General features: G+C 38.4%; 1 protein-coding gene across 3 annotated transcripts in view; it reads right to left on the bottom strand.

Annotated features, from left to right (window-relative positions):
* Positions 1–21,974, bottom strand: part of Ahctf1 (AT-hook containing transcription factor 1) — a 57,512-nt gene that overhangs the window by 10,724 nt on the left and 24,814 nt on the right. For 2 of the 3 annotated variants that reach the window (XM_051147991.1, XM_051147989.1), the window contains exons 18-32: positions 21,681–21,804; positions 21,302–21,358; positions 19,531–19,677; positions 18,851–19,038; positions 13,612–13,756; positions 13,403–13,534; positions 12,434–12,584; positions 12,115–12,265; positions 11,035–11,142; positions 8,487–8,679; positions 6,750–6,953; positions 5,721–6,108; positions 3,763–3,862; positions 1,953–2,047; positions 395–603 (exon numbers count right to left, since the gene is read on the bottom strand). In XM_051147991.1, the coding sequence (XP_051003948.1) occupies positions 395–603; positions 1,953–2,047; positions 3,763–3,862; positions 5,721–6,108; positions 6,750–6,953; positions 8,487–8,679; positions 11,035–11,142; positions 12,115–12,265; positions 12,434–12,584; positions 13,403–13,534; positions 13,612–13,756; positions 18,851–19,038; positions 19,531–19,677; positions 21,302–21,358; positions 21,681–21,804 (2,392 nt within the window). The remainder of the gene's footprint in view (positions 1–394; positions 604–1,952; positions 2,048–3,762; positions 3,863–5,720; positions 6,109–6,749; positions 6,954–8,486; positions 8,680–11,034; positions 11,143–12,114; positions 12,266–12,433; positions 12,585–13,402; positions 13,535–13,611; positions 13,757–18,850; positions 19,039–19,530; positions 19,678–21,301; positions 21,359–21,680; positions 21,805–21,974) is intronic. The other variant, XM_051147990.1, reaches the window with a different exon arrangement.

Genomic DNA, 21,974 nt, shown 5'->3' on the forward strand with positions numbered 1-21,974 from the left:
GTCTTTCTCCCACAGATATGCAGGGAGATCCTGTTTCATTATATTCACTTAACACATATGGAGTATAAGTGTCTCAAGTAGTTACCATGTTTACTGAAAGCTAAAAAAAATAAAAGAATAAAAACAAAAAACCCCAAAACAAAACCAGAATCAACTTTCCATTTACAGCAAATGAGCAAAAAAGTAAACTCCTAAGTTGTGGCTTAATATAATCTTTTGGTTTTTTCACAAAATCAACCTCTTAAAAGTTTGTGTCTTTATATCCCAAAACGTATTTACATACTTTTTGAGATTTTTATGTTGTTTTCAAATGAATACATTATGTTTAAATGGTCATCTTTAAAAGCCCAACTATATTAAAACTTATAAAGCATTAAAAAATTAATATTTTTACATGAATTTCTTGAGTATCAGGAGGGCTGGCAGAAATGTGAGGCTTTTCTTCTGGTAAGCCAACGTTCTCTTCGAGTACATCAGCTTCTATCTTATGATCTTCTTTTGGATTTAATGTAAGTTTCTGGTCAAGGCCACATTCAGAGATAACAGGGCACTGAGAGAAGTTGGGCCCAGAGCTTTCACCATCTTCAACTATGTTAACAAGAGCTGGAAAAACAAAACAAAATAAAACAGAGTAACTTCTTATATTTCAAAACAAAAAACTTGACTCATATAATTCAGGAAGCAATGGATTACCTAGAGCTGAGAGTATTTTCTTAGTAAGCTGCCAGAAAGTTTGTACTGTCTCAAAGAGGAAGATCTCTCTGCGGCCCAGTATCAGATGAAACAGTAATGTGCACGCAGCCCACAAAGGCACACATGGAAGATAAACTTCATACCTGAACCGCATTGGCTTTTCAGAACTGGAATACAATTCTTGCCATCATTGTCAAAGTTTACCATGATAACTAACTACTCTAAGGGGACTCAGACTTCAGATGTCTTTTTGGACACTTCATAATTTTTGGCCCACTTAAAAAGGATATCCCTTTTGGTTTTCTTTTTGTCTAAGTGTTACATTATTATGAGGCTTGGCATTTGTGAATGACACAAAACACAATATCCTCAAGGGGGGAAAAGATGTCTATGTTTAGCCTAATTAAATATGCCTATACTTTTTATGGGGCTTGTATTCCTAGAATGTAAATATTATTACATTGAGAGATGATTTATACCTGTGTTTGACACTATAACACACCTCTCTCTCCATCAATACACCAAACTATGTTTAACCAAGAAAAATGACACCCACTGAAGGGAAAAAAAAGCAATTAACTGACAAAAATATTGTGATCAAATGTTTACCAAAAACTAGTTTATCACATTGCAGAACACCCTTACTCAATGGCAGGATATATACAGTACCAAAGGACAGAAAAACATCCTGTCCTTATTACTGACATGGAAAAAAAAAGTCTTAAATATTTAAATTTAAATGTTTTTTAAAAATCAAATACTGATTAAGTACTGATGATGTAATCATATTTATAATAGTAGGTATTTTACATGAAAATAGTATTTATCAGATAAAAGATACCCAGGAGTAGCTTAGTCTTTCAATTCAGTACAGACCTGAGTTATGAACCCAAAACAGTCTCATTCTGATCTGAGCATTCTGTAGTTTCCTTACTATTTCCTCTTGCCAAAGCATAACAACAAAATCCAGGAAGAAGACCACTTAAATACCATCCTCACATTAAAATTCTGATGTGTTTAATATAGTTATTGATTTCCCTAAATAAGCTGCTGATAATTTATTTTGCTATTTTTTTTATGTTCCAAAGAGAAGCACATCCACAAAATTTATTGAGATTCCTGTTCTTAGAGTCTCTTTTGATAGCTGATATCCTCAAAATACCTTTATTCCATGGAGGCTGACCAGAGGAAAAGAACAGAGAAAAAAAAAATCTAATAATATTTTTAAGTACTGATTCAAAAAACTAAATGATACATACAATCATTGTGGTCTGTTCTAAGATTGGAGGTTCGGCTTTCAATAGACACTATTTCATCCAGAACCGATGCCTTAGGTCTTGAGGTTGGGGGTTTCCTTGAGAAACAGAAATGCACACTTGAGTGTATGAGATTCCACTCTCTCCTCTCTACTTGCTACTTTGTTATGAAAATCAAACCCCAGAAACCACTAAGTTTTATAAAATGTACACGAGAATTAGAAACACTTGGTAGGCTCAACATCTGCACTTTAATGCTAACTGGAAATATTAAGATAAATGACCCAGAATGGACAACAAATGAAAGTAATTTATAAAATATCCTAACAGGGATCCATCACTGGCTTTCCCCTAAGTCCCATCTAAAGCATGCTGGGTTTTAAAGATCGGACAAACACTACAGTCCCAAGAGAGCAGTCTCTGAGTACACAAACATTTGCAGGTATTTGTGAGATTATCCTGATAACAGTATTTGTAGCAATGATGACTAATACCCAACAACTAAATCTCCACAACCTACCCCATAAATAAGCTTGGCCAAGTGGTGGTGCATGTCTTTAATCCCAGCACTCTGGAGGCAGAGGCAGTTGGATCTCTGAGTTCAAGGCCAACTCTGGTCTACAGAGCCAGTTCCAGGACGGCCAGGACTATACAAAGAAACCCTACCTCAGAAAAACCAGAACAAACCAACCAACTAACCTAGCTTGCCAAAAACTGATATTCACCTAGATTCTCACTGAAACCAACTCTCTACCCCCCTCCCCGTCTCTTTTTGGTTTTTCGAGATAGGATTTCTCTGTGTAGCCTTGGCTGTCCTGGACTGGCTTTGTAGACCAGGCTGACCTTCAACTCATAGTGATCTGCCTGCCTCTGCCTCGAGTGCTGAGATTAAAGGTGTGCATCACCACCCCAACTTTTCTTTCTTAACAATCATTTGTTTTTTTGATTGCTGCAACTGCCCATTAAACCTACAAAATAAGTAACATTAAGTTTTTTGTAAGATAAAAAAATTACAAAAGGAAAATCCTTTATTTCTCCTATTCTTTTTGTTTAAGTCCTGGAAGATTCCAATCATTCGATTCTTATTCTAAGCAAAAATATGTGACTCAGTTTGATAGAGGTGACAATCCAAGTTTCGTAGATAGTTTTTTTCTAGACAGGGTTTTCTGTGAAGTCTTGGCTGTCCTGGACTCACTTTGTAGAGCAGGCTGACCTTGAACTCACAATGATCTGTCTGCTTCTGCCTCCCAAGTGCCGAGATTAAAGGCCTGTGCCACTATGCCCAGTACACTTTTGGGTCTTCTATTACACCCAAATAAAGAATAAACTGTCTTAGGTGAGGACACAGCCCGGAGGGCACAGGGAATGTAACAATTGTATCTTCTATATGTTCCCTTTTGTGTGTGTATGTGTGCATGTGGAAGCCAACTTCAGATAATCCAGTCTCTCATTAAACTTGGAGCTCAGTACTGACTGATCTGGTGAACCAGCAAAGCCTCGGGATCCTCTTGTCTATGTGTCTGGAACCGGTGTGTGTGTGCGCGTGTGTGCGTGTAACAGAACATAGGTTCTTAAATGACAGGCCATCTCTCCAGCCCCAACCTACTTTTAAAATGTCTATTTGTGGGTGTGTACGTGAGGATGTCTGAGGAGGCTGGAGGCATCAGACCCCCTGTAGTTGGTGTTATTGGCAGTTTTGAGCTAACTGCTGCAAGTGCTTACAATTGAATTTGGGTCCTTCAAAGGAGCAGCATACCCTCTTAACCAACAAGTTATATACCTCCAACCTCTTCATTTGTTTCCATAAACTTACCCTTCACAGACTGATGACACACAAAAAGAAGCTTCAACTCTTTGAAGAGGGCTTAAGCGATTGAATTCTGAAACTCCTTCTGCTGCAACTTCTACCGTGCCTGTGAGCCATACAGAAAAGGTCATGTTAACGTCTTACCATCACTCGGTCTTTAAAATACCACCCCCCCACACCACCAATTTCTGTCTGATACTGCTTAATATTGTAGAAATAACTAGTAAAGACACTTCTATGAAAGTCTTATCTAACAGTGCTCATTTAAATAAGCATTTTAGTGGTGTGCAGCACATTAAACAAGAAAGAAAGCAGCATAAAAGTCTAGGCACATTTACGTATGAGCCAAATCCTAAAGTTCTTAGAACAATTATTGTTTATGGTTGGTAAAGACACCACAGTCTAAATAAATTCAGTCACCTGTTACAAAACCTTCATTCAGCCTAGGCCAAAACCACCAAAGAATCTACTTAAGGCACAATTTTTTTTGGCAGGGGATGGGGATGAAGGGCAGGGGGCTGTAAAGTCTCATATATCTCAACTATTATGCAGCTGAAGAGGACTTTGAACTTGGTTCTCAGGCTCCTACCTCTTAAGTGCTGGGACTGAACCCAAAGCACTTTGATGCAGGTTAGGCAAGCACTCTGTACCTTAAGCTACATCCACCCACAGCAAAATGACAGATTTTTATTGTATGCATTTAGTTTCACAGACCTAAGGAAATACCAGTACCTTTCATAAACTTGCTCAAAAATTTTAATAATGTAAAATAGGCATTTGATCCACCAATTCTAAGCCAAGTCTGTCTGATGCTAAATTGGACCCCATATCCCAGAAGAGTATACTAAATTGCATTTTAAGTGTCTGTCAATATAGTCCACTCCTCTCTACAGGGCGCACAGGTAAGTCCTCTTTCTACGCACTCACTACTGGTAGTAGCCAGCACATACCCTGGGAAGCAGAAGGCGATTTTCTAATAGAGAACATACTTTGACTCAAAACAAAAAACATCTTTAAATACACAAACTGCAATCCTCACCAAAGAAAAACAAAATTTTCAATAGAAAAAAGATCATTAGGACAACAGATCCATGGCCTGAGACCACTTATTATGACAGTCATTTGATTACTTCAGAGGTGAGCACAGAGAGCAAACTAACATTCCTGTCTTCTAGCAAACAGGCTGCTAGAAAAGTCTAATACTGCAGGGCTCACCCAGTTTACAAAGTGGGCAGGGCACCACTGCTACTTCTCATAGTTAACAGCAGACTACAGCGTGGCACACCCTTCCCTAAACACTACTGATGCTGTTTTCCAAATGTCACGGCTGAATAAAAAGGGAGCATATATAAGATCTCGTCATTAAATCTTACCAACATATGAAAGAACACCCCCCCCCCCCTTTTCTCTTTTTGTTTTTGGAGACAGGGTTTCTCGGTGTAGCCTTGGCTGCCCTGGACTCACTTTGTAGACTAGGCTGGTCTCAAACTCAGAGATCGCCTGCCTCTGCCTCCTGAGTGCTGGGATTACAGGTGTGTGCCACAGCACCCAGCTCACACGCCATTTTCTTTCTTTTTTTTTTTTTTTTAAAAAGATTTGTTTATTTATTATGTATATAGTGTTCCACCTGCATTATGCCTGTACACCAGAAGAGGGTACCAGATCCCAGTATAGATGGTTGTGGGCCACCATGTGGTTGCTGGGAATTGAACTCAGGACCTTTGGAAGAGCAGCCAGTGCTCTTAACCACTGAGCCATCTCTCCAGCCCCACAAGCCATTTTCTTAAGCTGAAATAAAACTTACATTGTCTAAGACCTAGTATACTGTGAGAAAAGAATTCTTTAGCCATGACACTTTGCTATGGTACAAACTACTCTCTTACAAATCTTACTGTGGACAACAATGACAACTTTGAGTATGTACAGAGCTCCTCCCATTTGTTTCCCCACAGCTGAAGGAGTACCTTCTGACTTATACAGATCTTTATCATTATGCTTCTCAGTCTGTAGAGCTGAGTCAGTAGTTAATTCAGTGGAAGTGCTTGCTGGGGTAGGGGACACAAAAATGCCATCTTCAAAGTCTTCTGGTGAGGGGGCATCATGGTATTCTAAGGAGGTCTGGTCTGATCTGGCTGAAGCAGTGCTGTCTTCTTTGCTCACATCCAGTTTCTCCAGACTTTGTGAGTGGATATCCAGTGACTCTGCAGCCACTTTCTGATGGCCCTTTGCAGGGATATCCAGAGGAAAATACATATTTTTATCACTGGTCTTCATCCATTCAGTTTCTGCTGGGGGTGCACATTTATGGAAAGATGCACTAACAAATGCTTTTGTATTACGGTCATCTGCAGCCTGTGATTATGAAAAGAAAATTAAAGCACTGCAGTCCCATGTGATCCATCCTAATCATAACCACCCACCCTTTCCAACTTCGCAATTATATACTAAAACTTATTGTTAACATTTCTCTAAATAGTAACTTATTACTGATTAAAACAAAATACAATGTATAAGACGGGTGATACAAAATTATCAAGTGGGTAGATTTCTATTAATCGTAACTAAAGTGGGACGACACAGACACCCTATCTATACATAAGCCAACTGGGTAAGAAAAGCAACAAGATACTGGATGAAAACCAAACCATTAGGAGTTATATGTATATATCATGTCATTTCTGCCAACAAATATCCAAATATGTAACTTCTCAGGCCTCTTAAGAGCATAATAGTAAAACACACACACACACACACACACACACACACACACACACACACACCCTTCCCTCTCCCACAAACTATTTTACTTAACACACACACACACACACACACACACACCCTTCCCTCTCCCACAAACTATTTTACTTTACCTATAGAAGATACACAATAGCTCGGCCCATGTTCTAAAGGTTTCTTTCAGGGCTATTTTGTTGTTTCAAGAATATCCACAAAATTGCATACAAAAAAATCTCAGTTAAGTTAGTCAAACTTACTTGATCAGTCCAGTGTGTGCTCATGCCTTCTTCCATGAATGAAATCCTAGTTTCTTTAGGTCTACAAGGTGGAGTGAGAGATCGTCCAGGTGACAGAGAAGGAGATGCTAAAGGTGTCGTTCGAAGACCAGACCTAAGGATGGATGGAGGAGTAAACTCGGCAAATCCAGAAGAAGTAGCTGACAGAGCCAAAGACTTCGCTTTCTACAATGAAGAGCAAAAAGAACCTTGTTATTAGTGTTTTTAAGTAAGTTATACAAGGGCAGACAGTAATTTCAAAGTGTATGCACTTCTACCTCCAAAAACCACAGAAAATTTTATCAGATTGGTGGGAAAATACAAAATTCAACTGCTTCTTGTTCAATTTACAAGACAAAAAGTATCTTTACAATCTTTCTAAAGGCCCTGTCTCCTCTTTAAATAGTGTGACTCTTTAAGTAACACTTCTAAAATAAAGTGAGTAAAGTAGGTGAGAGAATCGCATATGACTAGAACCAATGTTCATGAATTATAGGAGGCTAAAGTAAATAATTCACTTTAGTGTTTTACAAATACAAAAGGATTACAAATTCAAGGCCATTAAGAGCTTAGCCATACTGTTCCAATCAGTCCCAGTCCAGCCTGGGATACTAGTGAGACCCTGCCTCAAAAAACCAAACAAAATAAAAACAAACAAACAAAAAACCCAAACCAAAACCCTAAAACAAAGGAGCCTAAGACACCATATGCAAAAATACTTGGAAAATGAAAAATGTATGTCAATTACTACTACCAGTCATCACAAGTGTGTATCTGTTCTCTTCCTAGTTAGTAATTTATCAATGACATGGAAGAAAAGCCATTTAAAGATCATTTGATAACAGTAGTTCAAAGTAAAACAAGTCAAAGTAAGCCCAAAATCAAAGTATTTGGGGGGGGGGGAACCAACATAATGATCACCAGCAATGGTTATATACATATAAATAATATAATCACTAGACAGTTATGACCAAGGATCAGAAAATGGTGTGTTCCACCTTGTGTAGTTATCGCTGCTAATTGTGAGAAGCAGAGTTAATGATGGAAACCATTTTGCCTGAGTGGTTTCTATTAAAAAGAGAGAGATGACAATTCTTGGACATTAGTTTTTATTTTGCTATTTCTTTAAGCTGATATGCCACACAATTATTTTAAGGTATTTGTTTTTTATAAAAATTGTTTTAAGAGTTCTCGTAAGATTACTTACAGATAGTTTTAAGAATACAGCTGGTTTTTAAAAGTCTGAGTACTGCTCTAAGCAAGTATTTGATTGAACTCTGCAGAGAAGGGAGGGTGGTGGAAGTTGTATGACTTTGTATTTCTGTGCTGTCAAATATAGGTCAGAAGAACATCAACTGTGCAGTCCTGCTATTTAGATGACAACTATTGGCCTCTGTGGCCCTAAGTGAAGGGGCTGATATTTTAAGTTGACTGTTTGATTGTAAATTAATCCATTCTAACTTTTAAAAACTTGATTGACTGTTTTCCTTGTTAAATAATTTTTAAAAATAAAAAAACTGGAAGTTCTTTGCTTAAAAAAAAAAAAAACAATATAATCACTAGAAACCTAAAAGTATTTCAAAAAGAACAACTTATGATAATTGTATACAGACTTGCATTAAAACACTGAATACCTGGAGTAATAATGGAAACCGCTTAATTTGTCTGTGTGATGTGAAAAATGCTAATACCTTAGGACGCTAGACAAGTAATACTAACCTTAACTACAAGCGGAGTTTCAAGTAAAAGTAACTCTGAAGGCCGGGAAGTGTTCTGATGTGGCCTTTTTAACTGTGAACTTAAAGGCAATGAACTGGATAGCAGACACAAAGGAGATCTTGTAGGACTTTGCTGAATGAACTCCAAACACTGAGAAGGCTGGGGGATAGGATGAACAACCAAATCAAGTAATCTGTAATAAAACAGAAATAGATAGGAAAAAAAAAAAAAAATCAGTAACTTCTTTATTAAGTTCAAAACTCATAGCCGGGCACAGTGGTTACAAAGCAAATCCGTGACAGTCAAGGATACACAGAAAAACAAAACAAAAAACCCACAATTACTTATATTTGTGTGCTCACTATTAAACTCTTTAACATGTAAATTTAATTTTAGGCAAGTTAATATAGCAAAACTGCCATCATTAGTTTAAAAAATCTGAAATTCTTTAAAAAGAAAAGAATTAGACTTGAAGACAACAATTTAAAAAACGAAAGAATTCCAATTGCCCACCTTCAATTTACATGTGACTTAAATGTCCAGGTCACCTTTAGGTCACACACCATCAGGTGGACTACTTGCACAGGCTGTTCTTACTATGTTTCAGTGACGTATGTGTGTCAGGCCTAATCCTGTTGCCTTTGCCTTCCAAGTACTAGGATTATATAGGCATATGCCATAATGCCTAATTTTTAATTTTCAGTGATAAAACCAGCATCACTGATGGGTGGTGGTGGGGCATACCTTTATTAATCTCAGCATTAGGGAGGCAGAGGCAGGAAGATTTTCTGAGGCCAGCCTGATCTTACAGAGTTAATTACAGAACAGCCAGGACCAGAGAAGCCCTGTCTCAAAAAAAAAAAAAACAACCAACCGACCGACTCCCTACTCACTCCCCAAAGCATTTTACTTCCTCCAAAATGCAAGGGCAACTTCAGCTGAAAATGCTTAGACACGTGACCTGCTTTCCTGCTGCCAGAAATAAGAACCCTTAGTTGATGTATTTTCTTTGGAATCCTAGTCTTTACTTTCAACTTTTCACTGTTAGAGGGGACACCAAACTATTCCTCAGTAGGCAAGTATTTGTAGAAACCATTCCCGTACCCTTGCCAGCACTTGGGAGGCAGAGGCAGGTAGATCGCTCTGTTCAAGGCCACCCTGGTCTACAGAGCTAGTTCCAGGACAGCTGGGGCTGCAGAAGGAAACTCTGTCTTAAACACCACCCCCTCCCAAACAAAAAATTACAAAGGAAATGCATCATACTAGGTCTTAGGATTCCCTCAACTTTTTTGGTGTACCAAGAAAGAATGGACTTTCTAGTATATAAACCAAACAAAAATGGAAGAAAACACCATGAAACCCTTTTGAGAACGCCAGAGTGGACTAATAGCACCTATGCAGTTCTACTTCTTCAAAAGATGGCCCACTGTGCATTTATTTTCTGTCCAATAATGTAAATCAATATGAAAAATACAAAACTGGGGAATGTACCACAGCTTTCTGAGAAGGCACATAACCACAGTTAATAGGATCTCAGCCTTCCGAGTTAATACAGCTTTCTCATTACAATGGAGAGCTGAAACTCTTAGGCTCGGTTTTCCAGAGGATCTCATTGCCTCCTGCAGTGCTGCTAAGTTAAAGGGACCAGTACAGTGGCCTGTTGGAAACAATTACACCTGCTGGAAAAGACATCTCATGAGGTAATAGAAACCATCTAAGGAAATTCAGCCCCAAATTAAGTCCTTGCAAACTTTCAAAATATGCCCAATTATGAAACCTCCAAACATCTTTGGTTTCAACTGTTTATTATAAACTTATGCCAAGTGACTTGTTAGTATAAAAACTCAGTTTTAATTTGAATAAAATGAGTGTAACTTCTGACAAAACAGCTAAAATTGTATTACTCAGAATAAAAATGTTAGTAACGATGGTGACTTATTTTCAGTTACCCAATGTTTTTTTTCTTTTTTCTTTTTTTTTTAAGATTTCTTTATTATGCATACAATGTTGTATCTGCATGTACACCAGAAGAGGGCACCAGATCTCATAGATGGCTATGAACCACCATGTGATTGCTGTGACCTGAACTCAGGACCTCTGGAAGAACAGACAGTGCTCTTAACCTCTGAGCCATCTCTCTAGGCCCCAAATGTTCTTAAATATATACTTAATCACAATTTCATTTTTAGTAAGACTTTAAGAATGAATTGTTTAGGTAAGATAAAATATTACTACATCTAAGCAACACAAGACACTTTACTAGGCCCAGAGGAAATCTTCACACAGTCAACCAAGATTTAGTAACTAGTTACAGAAACAACATTCTTTTAGAGGTCAACAAAGAAAAAGTCTGACAGTTTTCTTCAGGGTTTTAATAGTTTGCTTATTTATCCAGGCTTCATGTTAAGTAGACTAATAGCTGATTTATAACATCTTAAAATGACTATACTCCCAAACTATAACAGAAAGTACCTACATTTTTACTTAGGAATTTAAAATAGTTTAAGACAGTTACAGTTTTCTTCAAAACAATGGAAGAAAGTCTCACCTGGAAAGTCTTTGGGATGCTTTTGAAATTGGTGTTCCAACAAATGCCTCAGGAAGCTCTGGATGTGGGAGCTGATGTGCTATAGAAGGAGGCTGTTCTGTTTTAGGACTACAAAAAAAATTCAATTTTAAATTATTTTTCATATGGGTTACTGGCAAAAATACTATGAGATTAGATAAAGGACTTCCACTTTTCATTTTGTATGTCTCTGCACTATTTCCAAATAACGATAAATACAATCACTTGAAAATGTGAAATGGTGCTAGAAAGAAGGCACAGCAGGTAAACCTGTCCCAAGGAACCAAGTTCAACCTCCAGAACCCACATGGTATAGAGAACTGACTATGATCTCATCCACACGTGCACACAAATAAGAAAAAGTAAAATGTAAACTTAATGACAAAGTAATCCCTTTTTAATAACGCTAAACTTGAAGTTTTCTTTCTTTCTTTTTTTTTTTTCTGGTTTTTTGAGACAGGGTCTGTCTGTGTAGCCTTGGCTGCCCTGCATTCGCTTTGTAGACCAGGCCTGCCTCTGCCTCCTGAGTGCTGGGATTAAAGGGTGCAGCACCATGCTCAGCCCTAAGTTTTCATTTTTAAAAAAGATTTATTATACATACAACATTTTGCCTGAAAGCACACCTGAATGCCAGATCTCATTATAGATGGCTGTGAGCCACCATGTGGGTGGGGGGATTGAACTCAGGACCTCTGAAAGAACAGCCAGTGCACTTAACCTCTGTGTCTGAAGTTTTCATTTTTTATATTTAGTAATAAGCTCGCCAACAATGAGGGTGGATTGATAGGAACATTGTTACTGTTCAGAAAACAGCACATGTAGCAGGTCTTTAAGAGATATTTAAAAAAAAAACCAAACACAAACAAACAACAACAAAAAAAACCAAGTACTTATTGCCAAGCCTGACACTTGAGTTTGATCCTGGGACCCATATGATGGAAGGAGAGAACCGTATCTTGTGAATGATCCTGACTTCTACATGCGCTCTGGGACATGCATGCCCTTCACCACACAGTACAAATTAAGTAAAATGTAACTAAGTAAAGGTAATTAAAACAATACCTATTGTAAAGTGAGACGCCATTTCTAGGTTCATGACTCGCCCACACCTCTCCAATTTTAGACAACACATTATTGATGAAAGTAGATCTTGTTAACACTGTTCCAGTTACAGCTTTCTTTGGAAATGCTGATAATGGTTTGGGTCTAGAAACTGAAAAATAAAGAATACAGGACTTAGTTGCACCTCTAACAAGGTTTTTATACAGGAAAAAAGAGAAATGTGACTGTGTAGCACAAGGAAATGATGGTGGTGACTTCGAGAAGGGAATTGCTCATCATCTTTTCTCATCATTGCAAGCGGTCTGCAATGAAATCTCACCTTCTTGAAAAACTGACGATGTTGACAGATGGTAAGGCTTAGCTCGTTCAACGGCTAATTTTCTCTGGACTCTAGGTAGGATTTTCCCATACTGGTCTAATATAGAATTTCGAGCCACTGATCTCTCACGCAAACGAGGGTCCCGATCACTCTATTGAACATATGATATAAAATTTTAATCTTCATAATTTTAGGTGTGGCTACCTATTTATCACTGAAATTGTAATTATGAATGTCCTATGTATCTTCCTTCTGTCTATATTTCTCCAGCTCAGACTTCATGTACCTCCTGAATTGTGTACATATTTATACATTCCAAATACCTACTACCAAGCTTTGATATTTCACAACTAATGCAAACAATGTAACATGCTTTATGCCCCTTTCATGTGTGGGGAGTGGAGAAGCCCTTAGCATGTTAAGCTCTGTGTAAATGTGTTGCTGACATGGCCACGGCCATGGGATATTTATGGCCTAAAGACTGTTCTTATCAAAACTAAGTAAATCTGTTTTCCTTAATCCTTAATTGTCCCTGTGTTTCAGTCAGGTCTATCCCTGGAGATGTGCTGGATATGGCATCCAGGCAGACAAGCTCCCAAATACCATTTTACAGATCACAACTCAGAGGACATCACGGCTCAGAGGGTGTCCTCTATGCACACAACAAGCGACGAGTCAGTCTATCCTTTGAAGTTCAGCATGCTGGGTCCTACACAACTCCTACTCTGCTGCAGTCTTCCTTTTCCTCAGAACACTATGGCACATACAAAATAATCTAAGTACTAATACCCTGTTCCCAATAATGACCACACCAATGTAGATTCTCCAAGTTCAAGACCATGTAAATCAAAATGGTTATTAAAGTATAAGTTCTTTTTTTTTTTAAAGTATAAGTTCTTATAAGATAAGTAAAAAAGGTTTCAGTTTTCCTTATTCTCATTTTACACAATGCGACAATTTTAATCATACCGTGAGAATATTCTTCAGAGTCTGGTTTAGTTTCAAGGCAGAAATATAATTGGCACGCTGTAAATGGTGAACTAGAAGGAATTCGTGATTCTGAACACTGGTACTGGACTGTAAAAATTTCACTAAACATTCCTAGGAAGAACAAAAGAGATTTGTAAACTATGAGTTTACCCTAAATTCCTTTAAGTTTACCCCTGCTCAGTAATTACCTGCTCAGTGTCTGTAAATGGCAGCTTCAGTAAATCCTCCATTAAGCCCATCTCCTGACAAACCTCATAAGCATGCTTTAATAATTCTTCTATATTCATTCTGTTTGAGTTCTGTCGAAGTAAGTTCCAGGCCTCAACCATGCATCTGAAATTAACACCAAAGTTTCAAAAAGCTATGTAATATGGAAAATTCACCTATTTCTTGAATCTCAAAGACAACTTTCATGTGCAACTAAAAAAAAAAAATACTTGAAATTTTTATTGAGTACTGATACACAATGAATATTGCTAATGTTAAAAAGACAACTGGGCATCTCCTTCCCTTTCCCTACCCTCAAAGACAGGGTTTTACTATGTAGCTCTGACTATCCTGGAATTCACTATGTAGACCAGGCTGGCCTCGAACTCACAGAGTTCTTCCTGCCTCTGCATTTCCAGTGCTGGAATAAAGCTATGTTCCACTAAGCCTGGCTACATCTGGACACCTCAATTTTAAGCAGCTTTCCAATATTTAAATGTTACGTAGTAGAAGAACAAAGTAGAAGCTGACAAGGTGGCAAAATCTTAAGGTGGCCTGAAAAGAACTGAAGGGTTGTGTGGTACGACAGGGAAAAGTCAGGACATTGCAGTAGTGATACTTACCATGAGCAGAACATAGAAACAAAAGCATGGAGGCCTGTGTGTACACACTAACAGAACATCTGAGGGGAGCATGGCTTAGTAGTACATGATTCTGACTGACCTAAACAAAGAATTTAACTGGAAAATTTGAATCAACAGTTGAAGATATCAAGCACCAACTCCGAACTGTTCTGTGAGAAGTTATATCATTTGGCTGGTTGTGGTGGCCCACACCTTTAATTCCAGCACTCTGAGAGGCAGAGGCAGGTGGATCCACTGTGAGTTCGAGTCCAGCCTGGTCTGCAAAGTGAGTCCAGGTCAACTAAGGCTACCCAGAGAAATCCTGTCTCGAAAAACCTAGAAGAAAGAAAGAAGAGTCTCCTACCACCAGTCTTGGCTTCTGTGCACGTTGGGAGTGATAAAGTCTGTGTCTGTGGTGATTTGAGTAAGAATGTCTCCCACAGACTCATGTATTAACACTTGGTCACTAGTTGGTGACACTGTTTGGGGAGGTCTAGAAGGTGTGGCCTTGCTGGAAGAAGTAGGTTTGCAGCCTTGAGCTGTCATTCTTAGTGCTCACTCTCTACTTCATGCTTATGGTAAAAATATGAATTCTTAGCCTTGTGCTTCAGGCACCATAACTCCCTGCCATGGTGACTCTCTGGAAAATAAGCTCAAACTTTCTTCTATTGGTTGTTATGGTCATGGTGTTTTATCATAGCAATGTAACTTAATTCAGTGTTCAACTCAGATCCCATTGACAGACTTAAGAGATTTACTCGTTTAATTATGAAAACTAAAATTATCTACATAAACACCAGCAAAACAATTATGGGCTGGGGCTGAGGGATTAGCACAGTTGGCAGACCGCTTGTCTATCTAATATGAACATTTCTTGGGTTTGACCTTCAGTACCATGTAAGCTAGCATGTAAGCTGTAATTGCAGCATCTGAGAGGAAGAAGCACAAAAAACAAGTATGAGAAGCCTGGTCACATACATAGGAAGTTATAGGACAGCCTGGGCTACATGAGACCCCTGCTTGACAAACCTAGAGGGAGGAAGACTGGAAAAGGTCCATAGAGCATAAATAACAGAAGGTTGGTAGAATTACAATAACTACTCATGACAGTGGTTACTGTGTAAGTAAACAAAGCTGGGCTGGGAGTATATTCAGAGAGACAATGCTTGCCAACCAAACGTAAAGCCCTGGATTTGTTCACAACACTATGAAAGAACCGTAATAGATAACAAGATGCTAAAGCCATTAAAATGTTAAAGTCTTGCTTGCCTAATGTTTAAAACATAAGAAATCAACACTGTTGAAAAGAACATAACATTCAATACCAGATTAGGCAACTTAGCTTAGTTTTTTGAGTAATTTTTCAAAACTTATTTTCATGTGTGTGTGCACCTGTGTGAGTTATGTGCACCATATATGTGTAGAAGCCCATGGAGAAAAGAAGAGGGCACTGGATCTTCTGTAACTGGGTTACAAGGGGTGTGAGCTGATATGGCTACTGAGAACTGAACTCAGGTATAAGCATTTTAAATCACTGACAGATGAGTTACCTCTCATCCTTCTGAGTAACTTATCAAATAGAGCAGGAAAAGGTCACTGAGGGCACACAAAGATTAAAACTACACAACAAGTGGCCTAATGTCTGGGACAGTATTGACAGCTTATCTGTTAATAAAGAAAATACTAACTACTTAGCAGTGTTAAGTTATAAGTTACCATGTGAATTATTTTACACAACTATAACAGAAGTAACATATTGACGAATTGAACTCTACTTATAAATTAATTTAAAGAACAGGGAAAAGAAAAACTCAATGGCAAATTAAGGTAATGTAGAGCATGTGGATTTATATTTTTATATCCATAACAAGAAGCTAAAATTCAGATAATCATTCAACCTGAGCTGCAGAGGGAGAATAAATCTACTGAACGTGGGAAGAGGAACAGGAGGAAACAATGGCTAACAGCTACACAAAAGGGCTTTGCACTTCTATTGTACCTGTAAGAATGAAAGATAAACAAGCAACAGGTAATGCTAACAGCTAGTTATCTAATTATATGCATTGTGGTACATACACAAATACAAATCGTAAAATTGAAAACTACAAGCAAACATTTTAAACAAAGAAGGGGTAGTAGAGGTCAGAGTTGGGAGTCTAGCTACAAAGTTTAGTGAATGGAGACAATCAAGGCCATCAATCACTACTATCATTTGCTAATCAATTACCGCTCTGCAAACAGGTGTAGTGACATCTATGCACTTAACCCTCACATAATTCAAGTGGGCATTACTCTGATGAAATACCTCAAGAGAGGGATGATTGATTAAATAATCGGAATGAGCTAATGGTGATGAAACTATAATATATAAATGCAAGTTTATTGGAAGCAGCAGGGGGAGGGGAAGGGAAGGAAAGATGGCAGGGAGATGGGAAAAAGAGCAAAGGTGCAGTGGAACCAAAATGTCTGATTCCACAAAAAGAGTCTCTGGGAAGGGGGCAGCCCCACCCCAAGGTAGGGGGCAGGGCATGCCAGGCATGTCCTACAGCACGACTTAACAAGGATGAACTGCATTTTAGAAAGCGGTTAGCTTAACCTCTCAAATGCTGGAGTGACAAATAGGCAAAAGAAAGTGGCAATGTTTTTTTTTGTTTTGTTTTTTTCGACACAAGGTTTCTCCGTGTAGCCTTAGCTGTCCTGGACTTGCTTCATAGACCAGACTGACCTCAAACTCAGAGACCCACCGGCCTCTGTCTCCCAAGTGCTGGGATTAAAGGCGTGCACCACCATGCCTGGTCAAAGTGGCAATGTTTATAAAGTTAAAATCTATTGAAGCCCAAAGATTATCCTCTTAAAACCTTTGTGGGTGGCATGGTGGCACAAACCTGTGAGTTTAAGCCCAACTTGGTCTACAAAGTGACTCCAGGACAGCCAGGGCTATACAGAGAAACCCTATCTTGAAAAAAACCAAACCAAAACAACAACAGCAAAACAAAACAAAAAACCCATCACCCAAACAACCAACCAAAAACAAACAGCAAAACAAAAACCCCAAAACAACACCTTTGTCCTGCCAACTAGTTGTTCTAATGCCATTTCCCCTATTACTGCGCAGGTGTGTGCACACATGCTATGTCTGAGTGTAGGTGGGTGCTGTGTGGAGGTCAAAACAACTGTGAAGTCACTTCTCTCCTCCTACCTCTACGTGGTTAGGGTTACCAGTCTTGCACAACAGGCACTTTTGCTGGCTTCAGCCACCTGGTTGGTCCCAGTAGCACTTTTAAAGATTCAGTCTAATTAATAAGTAGATCATCAATATAAGGACTACTTCATTTATATGGCATAGTTTCAGAGAAGAGGTTATTGTTTGTATATTTGAAACACTGAAATATTTTCAGCTATTCTTAACTATGATTATGCAGTCATTGGGTCTTGAATACTAGAAAGATTACTATGTGGCCTAGCCTTTTACATTATGTTCAGATTCCCCCAAAATAAGTTATGGCTCAAGGACAAGGTGATTAAACACTTGGATAGAGATGCAAATGCATGGGGAAAAGTAATGGTGTGCTTACTACAAGACATGCCCTGGACTGTATTTTACTGAATAACTCACTGTACTTTGCTTTGGTGGTTACTCTCTTCTTCCTCAGAAATGAGAAGTATGGATCATGCTTAGGAATGGTTTCTTGCACAATGAAATAAGTTAATAAAACTAAAGATACTTTCCCCCAAAGTAACTGTTTTTTACTTTCAAAGAAAGCAATTATTTTCAGTGACACAATGTTCAACTTTTTTTGGTCTTGTTTTTCAAGACAGGGGTTTCTATGTGTAGCCCTGGCTGTCACGGAACTCACTCTGTAGACCAGGCTGACCTCCAACTCAGAGATCTGCCTGCCTCTGTCTCCTGAGTGCTGGGGCTAAAGGCATGCACCACCACACCCTTTTAACAACATTCAAGTCATCCTTTATCTTGCATTTATGAAGCCAGTACTGATGATGGTGGTGGTGGGGCTTGCTGGTAATTAAATCTCTATGGAATACCCAATCATCTATAGCAAGAAAAAAACACCCAATGCTGACCTCTGGCTTCTACATGTTCACATATGTGGTATGCACACTTATGTATATATGTTATATACAAGTTGTACACACAAGTATACAAATAAAAACAAAAGCTCTCTCTAGGGGGAAAATCATTTGCTCAAATCTGGCTCAAGTAATAAATATGAAATCTGCTCTCTTCTTAAGTCTACAACTAACAAACTGTTCATGCAGGAGGCAGTGGCCAATGTTAGCCAAGCATGCTCTTTTCTTCAAAGTACTTGTTCCTTATAACATCCTAGGTGAAAGGGTCCATGTATTTGTTGCATAAAGACATTAGGTAATGCAACCAATGTAAAATTATGTATTTTTGTTTGCTTGAGACAGGGTCTTATGTATGCAGGGCTGGCCTAGAGCCCCTAATTCTTCATTTTCTGAGTATTGGGATTATAGGTATATGCCATCTCACCTGATTTTATATCTATACTATCTATTCCATCAGTTCCATTTATTAACATGCGAGCAAAAGCGTCTACTTTTAAGATATACTTACCTGTTAAAAAGCAGAACAGTGAGGTGAAGGACAACGTCACTGCTACTAGACACTGTTGGCTTCATTGTCTGAAGATACCGGAGAGCCTGTTTGTGCTCTCCCTGACTCATAAAGCCTTCAATAATCTTTGAGTGCTGCCACGATGCAGGTTTTGCAGTAACTGGGTGAAACAGAAGGTCTAAACCATTCTGCAAAATGATGAAGTGATAAATATAAGATTTAGACAAAGTAAATTGGCTTTAAAAAAAAAAAAAAAGGCAAGTAGTATTAAAAACAATCACAGAAATCTAAATTAAATAAGTTTAAATGTAAGCTAAAAGAAGCCAAACTATGGTAAAGTTCAAAGAACCAAAGCTGTATTATATCTTTGAGGCCTCATATATAAAATTCTTCCCACACAAATTTCATTCCCATTATCAAACGTTGTCTTCTTTGGCTTGTATCAGAGCCCAAACATATCTCTTAACATAACACATTCCCAACTATCCATCTGTATGGCCCCTTCTTTAAACAGCAAGTAACCTGAGGTTCTGAATGGTATTCTTGCTTGCTTGGGTGAGAGAGCAATAGTTAAAATGTGCCTCTAGGAAAAGACAACATCTATGTCAAAGTTAATCTCACCATACATCTTTCTGGTATAGTTAACTTACAAAAGTTTATATTCCAAGCGAGCTACTTACCTCAATGTCATTATGATCTAGCAGCCAAAATCCTTGAACTAGCTTGACTTGGCCCCAAGAAATAGCAAAGGCAGTTGGGAAAGATTCAATGGGAGTATCCATTTTGTTTGGAAAGGAATACATAATATCAAGTAGCAAATAAATGGTCTTGGGGAGGGAAAGGATTAAGGACAATAAACGAAAGAAAAAATCCTATATATACTTAGAATAGGGGGTTTAAGAAACCTACAAGACCATTAGAGATCTCAGCTATGGATATAGTTTACTAAACACAAGCAATGGGAGTCTCATGGCAACTTTATTTATCCTCTGTATTTTAATACTACAACAAAAGAATGAACAAAAACACACCTCGTTCAAGAAAACAAACAGTAAATTCAAGTAACTTGTTTAAAAAAAAAAAAAAGCTATAAGATCAAATTCCACTGGGCAAAAGTTGGCAGCTTAAGCAAATGCATCAGTATCTTTTTTTTTTTCTTTTAAACTTTTATTTATTTATGTTTACAGTGTTCTGCCTGCAGGCCAGAAGAGGGCACCAGATCTCATTATAGATGGTTGTGAGCCACCATGTAGTTGCTGGGAATAGAACTCAGAATCTCTGGAAGAGCAGCCTGTGCTCTTAACCTCAGCCATCTCTCCAGCCCTTAAGTATCTTATAAATTATGAACAAACAATATATTAGACTAAAAAGGTATTAGTACAAAACATTGTCAAAAAACAGGGCTCAAGATATGAAACTTGCTCTTTTCTGAAGTCCATACCTAACTCAAACTACTCCTGCAAGAGACTATGCATCTTGTAAATATGATAAAAGGCACAGGGTTCAAATAATGACTAAGGTGTATCAAAGTAACTTTATACACTAGTTTATGTGTAGGTATATTGTGTATGGGTGTGTACCCATGTGCCTATAGGTGCGCTCACATGCATATGAAGGCTAGATGTCAGATAGAGGACAACTCACCAGATATTGCTCATATCTTACTATAATTTTTAAAGCCCCTCTCCCTGAACCTGGATCTGACCATCTGACTCAACTGGCTGGCCTGCAGAGCCCTAGACTCTATGTCTCTGCTTCCTTAACACTGGGACTGCAACCACACGCCACTGGCCCTGGCTTAGCTGGGTGCTGGGGATCTGACCTCAGGTCCTCAGGCTTACATAACAAGCACTTTACCTCCAGCCCGAGTGAATTTTCAGTGCATTCATTTCAGCACATCAGTTAACTCCACTGAGCATGCTACCAGTAAAACTGAATACTTTTATTTTCTCCTTCTAGTGCTGGAGACTTGCACCACCATTCACCTACTGACTTCCCTCACCAATTGCCTGTCTCAGAGCAGCTGTTTTGAACACATTTAAGAATTTGATAAATGGCAAGGTTACCCCAAAAATAAGCAGCCTAAAACAATAATTTTTATATACTTTTACATTTATCATCAGCGATCTGAGTCTGATCAACTAATTCTGGGTTAAGAATACACAGCTGGGTGTGGCGGCGCAAGCCTTTAATCCCAGCACTTGGGAGGTAGAGGCAGGTGCATCACTGTGAGTTCGAGGCCAACCTGATCTACAAAGTGACCAGGGCAGCCAAAGCTACACAGAGAGAACCTGTCTCGAAAAACAAAAACAAAACAAACAAAAAAAGGCAGTTAGATGGGGGGAAAACAGAAAACATTTCATGACACTTGGTTAGATACTTGAAAGTTCTACTACTGGAATTTTATGAATTTTGTAATATACAAATACTTAATAGAAGTTTCAAGGATACAATAGCATGTTTGCTTGTTTCAGTAATGTTGTCTAGTAAATATATGTCAAGTAGTGCCTATAAAAGAAAAAGATAAAAACGTCAGTGCATTTTATAGTCTTTTTTTCATGTTCCATTTTCTCTACCCTGTGCCAGGCATGAAACTTCAGCTATGAATGCAGCTTCCTCTTCATTCAGACTCTTCTTTCTGTTTTGATTTTTCGAGACAGGGTTTCTCTGTGTAAGAGCCCTGGCTGTTGGACCAGGCTAGCCTGGAAGTCACAGACATCTGCCTGCCTCAGCCTCCTGAGTGCTGAGATCAAAGGTGTGCACCCCAACTCCCACCGCTGCCGGCCTTCCCATTCAGACTCTGATGTGATTCCATATTACTGTAACCTACGTGGATGCTAACAGGAGGATATTTTCCTGTGCCTCCTTCATCCCGTTTCCACAACTTCTCAACTTGATCTCCTAGTTGAGAAACTAGTCCATCAATCATCAAGCAATCATGGTTCCACTTCCCTCTGCAATATGGGAAACATTAAAGGGTTAAATTGCATAATGTTAACTGTTGATATTAAAACAGCAAGCATAAAGCACTCAAAAACTATATAATTATCAAAAGACAGGTGAGAAGCAACTTCATTTAGTATCATGAGACTGCAGAAATAAAGTAGTACTGGTCAGAAAAATA

Source organism: Acomys russatus, chromosome 6, assembly GCF_903995435.1.
Source record: "Acomys russatus chromosome 6, mAcoRus1.1, whole genome shotgun sequence".
In the NCBI taxonomy this organism is placed as follows: domain Eukaryota; kingdom Metazoa; phylum Chordata; class Mammalia; order Rodentia; family Muridae; genus Acomys; species Acomys russatus.